General features: G+C 44.0%; 1 protein-coding gene across 1 annotated transcript; it reads left to right on the forward strand.

Moving 5' to 3' along the window:
- Window positions 1-236: 236 nt before the first annotated feature.
- On the forward strand, window positions 237-4,659 carry LOC137572637 (uncharacterized). The gene is made up of 3 exons (XM_068284387.1): window positions 237-1,167; window positions 1,711-3,392; window positions 4,573-4,659. Exons 1-3 carry the CDS (start codon window positions 237-239, stop codon window positions 4,657-4,659), a joined length of 2,700 nt encoding a protein of 899 aa, XP_068140488.1.
- The last annotated feature ends 564 nt before the right edge of the window (window positions 4,660-5,223 follow it).

The raw sequence follows: 5,223 nt of genomic DNA on the forward strand, positions 1-5,223 counted from the left end.
TTTCTTGCCAATCGCAAGTGCCTCGAAGCCGCCTCGGTGGAAATCATCCGAAGGCCGCATCATATAAGACGAGCAGTTTGGGGCTCCGCAAGGGCGCAGCCGTTAGCCAACATATTTTTGGTGCCGAAACCCGGGAGGAATGATCTTGGCGATTGGATTTAGAGTGTGTTTGCCAGTGGATAGACTGATTCGGGTGAGTACAATTTAACGTTGATGTGTTTGGGTAGGTGTTCATTATGGCTGAAAAACTGTTACCGTTGGCTACGGAGCAAATCACATTGCTCACTTCGCTGGAGAAGTCATTGGCGCGATATAAATCGGAGGAGTCGGGACATACCGAGAGTCATCTGGAAGCCAGATTGGACTCGATTGCCCACCTTCACGCAGATTTTCAGCGCAATCATCACCAACTGATTCAAGAACGAGATAATGCGGAAATAAAGGGCAGATATTTCGACAAAGACATCAGAGACTGTTTCGGAGAAACCTACATAATGGGAGTAGCTGAGATTCGAAATGAGTTGCAGAGACATAAGGATCGGAGAATCCCGGCGTCGACTGCATTTGATGAGTCTTGTTTGCATCAGACGGTGCATGAACAAATGGGACCATGTTTGGAGGAAGTGAAACTCCCAACAGTTAAACTGCCTACCTTCAGCGGGAAATTTATTGAGTGGCCGGCGTTTAAAGAGGTGTTTTTAACAAGAGTACACCACTGCGACAAGCTGACGGACTTACATCGTTTTCATTATTTGAAGGATTCGTTGGTTGGAGACGCAGCTAGGGATATTGAACATCTAACGCTAATAGCGGCGAACTATGAAGTGGCTTGGAGAATGTTGATAAATTTGTATGATAACAAACGAGTGTTATTTTTACATTACATGGATGTGTTCGATCAGCAATTACCAATAAAATATGGAGATGCGGAAAGTTTGAGAAGATTTGTGCAAACTTCCCGCTCATGTGTGAATTCATTGGAGAAGACTGGTGTGGATGTACGACAACAGTCTGAAATTTTAGTGTACTACATGATGAAGAGATTACCGAATCAATTAAGAGTGGATTGGGAGCGGTCAATATCTTCAACGCAGAATCTGCCGAGCTTTAAGGAGCTCAGTCAGTATCTTGAAACACAGTACAGAACAATGATTACGGCGTCAGCAGGTAATATCGAGGGAACTCTATCACGGGATAGACATCGGAATGCAAAGCCAGGTGTACATGAGTTACGAGCTAACCAGAACTACACAAAGGCTTCATTTGTTACTCGAGAGACAGACCTATGCATTGTGTGTCAAGGGGATGCACACCTTATCGGAGTATGCAGGATATTCCAGGAGATGAGGCTATCGGAACGAAAGGCGTGTGTAGTGAGGCATCGACTGTGTTTTCGATGCCTTAGACCAAATCACCGAATAGATGCATGTGACAGTGCGGTAAATTGTGAAAAATGTCAAGGACGGCATCATACACTACTTCATGTAGACAAATCAGGATGCGAGAGGCCGCTTGGCACACTAAGGAAGGGAGTTATCCCAACAGCATCTGCGAATGCTTTAATTGGAAAGAGTACAACAGAAACTGCGGTAAGGCACAAAGACGAGGTTTTATTACCAACAGCAATGGTGTGGGTAGAGTCGATAGAAGGCTATCCCTTACAGTTTAGAGCGTTTTTGGATCAAGGTTCACAAGTTTCGTTCATTTCAGAGAATGCAGCTCAGCAGCTACGTTTACGGCGCAAACAGTCTCACATCACGATTACTGGATTAGCAGATACAAAAATTACAGATGCGGCAGCAGAGGTGGAGCTAGTAATAAGATCAATCTACAACCCACATGCGAAATACAAACTGCTCGCGTCAGTAATACCTCTAGTTAGTAAGCGCATGCCAATCAAACGACTGCCGTTTGAAGAGTGGACTCATCTGAAGGGCTTACCGTTGGCCGACCCTAACTTCTTCAGTCCACAAGGAGTTGATATTTTGTTGGGAAATGACGTCTACGATGAGCTAATGTTGGGAGAAGTGCATCGAGGAATACGTGGTATGCCTCTGGCGCAAAATACGCATTTGGGATATATTGTATCAGGAAAAACGAATCAAGAAGCTGGTAGGAGATCGTCCTACACCATAACGGTACGAAGGAAGGAAGCTGATGAGATACTTGAACAATTGTTATGTAAGTTTTGGGAGCTAGAACAATTCGACGAGGAGCCACGTGGGGTTTCAGTAGAGGATAACTGGTGCGAAGATTTCTTCGTTAAGACACATAGCCGAATGCCGTCTGGGAAATATGTTGTTCGTCTTCCTTTTCTAACATACTTGGACGAATCAATGGTAATTGGAGAATCATATAAGAGCGCGTTAAAACGATTACATTCTCTGGACAGACGGTTGCGTAACGATGCGAGTTTGAAGAACGCTTATGTTGGCACGATAAATGAGTATCTGGAGCTGGGTCAAATGGAACGTGTAACGTCACGGGCTAGTAAGACGGGCAATCCTGCATTGGGGGGAGTCGATCATTGCTACTTACCGCATCACCCAGTCATAAAGGAATCGTCATCAACTACGAAGGTACGAGTTGTCTTCGATGGATCGAGCAAGACGAGTAATGGAAAATCGCTTAATGAGATTCTAGCAATAGGTCCAAAATTGCACGTACATCTTCAAGGAATCATTCTCAATTGGCGAGGGCTAAAATGGGTATTTATGGCGGATGTTGAAAAAATGTACAGATGTATTAATATTCCACCCGACGACGCGCAGTACCAGCGTATTCTATGGAATCCGGACACAAGTGATTATGTGGAAGAATATGCCTGCACAACGGTGATGTTTGGAACGAGCTCCGCACCTTATTTAGCCATGAGAGTTATGAAACAATTAGCTATGGATGAATGCGAGAAGTATCCACTGGCTGTGGATGTTATAAATCATCAAATGTATGTAGATGACATACTGTCTGGTGGCGACAGTATTGCAGAAACGGAGGATGTCAAAAACCAAGTGATTGGAATGCTTCGTAGTGGTACATTCGAACTACGGAAGTGGGCGAGTAATTGCACACAGCTATTAGAGAACATACCAGTTGAGCATCGAGAATCAAGCGGATTGTTACACATGGAAGGTAATGATACTATTCGCACGTTAGGTCTATACTGGAGTCCCAAAGAAGATGAATTCCGTTTTGCTTTGCATGTCGTTCCACCAATGACCTCACCAACAAAGAGGACAATACTATCAGCAATTGCACGACTGTTTGATCCCATGGGATGGCTTAGTCCGATAATGATTACTGCCAAAATTTTCATGCAGCAACTGTGGAAGGAGAAAATTGGCTGGGATAGCACACTACCGGACACTATTAAGAGAGAATGGGAGAAATTCGTAAAAGAGTTACCAAACATAGTAACTATACGAATACCACGGCATGTTACATGGGGGCTACCGGGTGGTGTGGCTGAATTGCACCTGTTTTGCGATGCCTCGTCACGAGCATATAGAGCTACGGCTTACTTGCGCTTCCCAATTGGAGAGGATAAGTATCACACAGAGTTGCTATTGTCAAAGGGGAGAGTATCGCCAACTAAACAACAACTAACCATACCTAGGGCAGAGTTATGTGCTGCGCTTGAAGCAGCCAAAATGTGTAAGTATCTAAAGGAGAATCTAAGAATTAACATTAATTATTCGAACACTATTTTTTGGTCAGATTCTATGATAACCATCAGTTGGATCCGTGGTGGAGCTGCCAACTGGAAAGTATTTGTGTCCAATCGAATAAACAAAATCCTGGAAATCTCAGACAAAAGGCAATGGAGACACGTCGCCTCGAAAGATAACCCTGCAGATTATCTAAGCCGTGGCACGAGTGCAACCAAGTTGGCATCGTGTGAATTATGGTGGCATGGGCCATCATGGCTACAAGGATCGGACATCGAATGGCCTTGTAATGCTATTGATCAGGATTCGCTGTCGGTTGTTGACACTGAAGTCAAAAGGGTGACGTGCCATAAGATATCAGTGGAAGAAATGCCAAGTGTAGCATTTATCAGCAAGTATTCATCGTATACACGACTCGTCTGGATTATATCATATATAAAACGTTTCGTATATAATTGTCGAACATCTGTGGCAGAACGAAGAGGACCTGGACTCTCAATTGTGGAATTAGAAGAGGGCCTACGTGAATTGATTAGGATGGTGCAGAAGGATTGTTTTAACTCTGAATGGAAGGCGCTATCGGAAGGCAGGGTAATAGCGAAGGACAGCATACTCCTGTCTCTTAATCCGTATTTTGATTCGAACGAACGTGTTTTACGTCTCGGAGGCAGGCTCCGAGATTCCCTGTTGCCCATAAATGAAAAATATCCTTATATATTACCGTATAAACATCCTTTCACAGATCTCGTCATATCTTACAGTCATATTTGCACCTTGCATGGTGGAACCTCACTAACGCTGAATTTTATAAGGAAGAAATTCTGGATTGTTAATGGACGCAATGCAGTTCGGTTTGGAATTCATAAATGTATCACATGTTTCAAGATGAAGCCTCAATTTGCAGGTCAGAAAATGGGAATGTTACCAGCAGTACGGGTACGCCCTTCTAGAGCATTCTCATCCGTTGGAGTGGACTACGCTGGACCCGTAAATATTTCGCCCTGCAAAGGAAGAGGACGTGTATCCCAGAAGGGATATATTGCTGTGTTCGTATGTCTAGTAACAAAGGCCATTCATTTGGAACCAGTTGGAGATCTGACCTCAGATGCGTTTATAGGAGCATTTAACCGTTTCATTGGCAGACGTGGCCTATGCACAGACGTGACTGCGGTACTAATTTTATTGGAGCCAACAAAAAATTGCAAGTGGACAAACTGGCATATTGTTCGTACATTACGAAACATATTGCGCCAACATTATTGAGAAAAGGAATCAACTGGCATTTCAACCCACCATCAGCGCCACACTTTGGTGGATTGTGGGAGGCTGGAGTGAAGTCCATGAAGTATCATCTGAAGAGAACTCTCGGAGAACAAGTTTTAACATTCGAGGAAATGGCAACTGTGTTGGCACAGATTGAGTCTTGCTTAAATTCAAGACCGTTATGTCCCCTATCAAATGATCCTGACGATTTAATGGTATTAACACCCGGTCACTTTCTGATGGGTGAAGCGCCTTTAGCACCTCCTGCTCCGGAATTGGCTAAAGTTACTCT

Source organism: Drosophila tropicalis, unplaced genomic scaffold (genome assembly GCF_018151085.1).
Source record: "Drosophila tropicalis isolate 14030-0801.00 unplaced genomic scaffold, ASM1815108v1 contig_1064, whole genome shotgun sequence".
Classification (NCBI taxonomy): Eukaryota; Metazoa; Arthropoda; class Insecta; order Diptera; family Drosophilidae; genus Drosophila; species Drosophila tropicalis.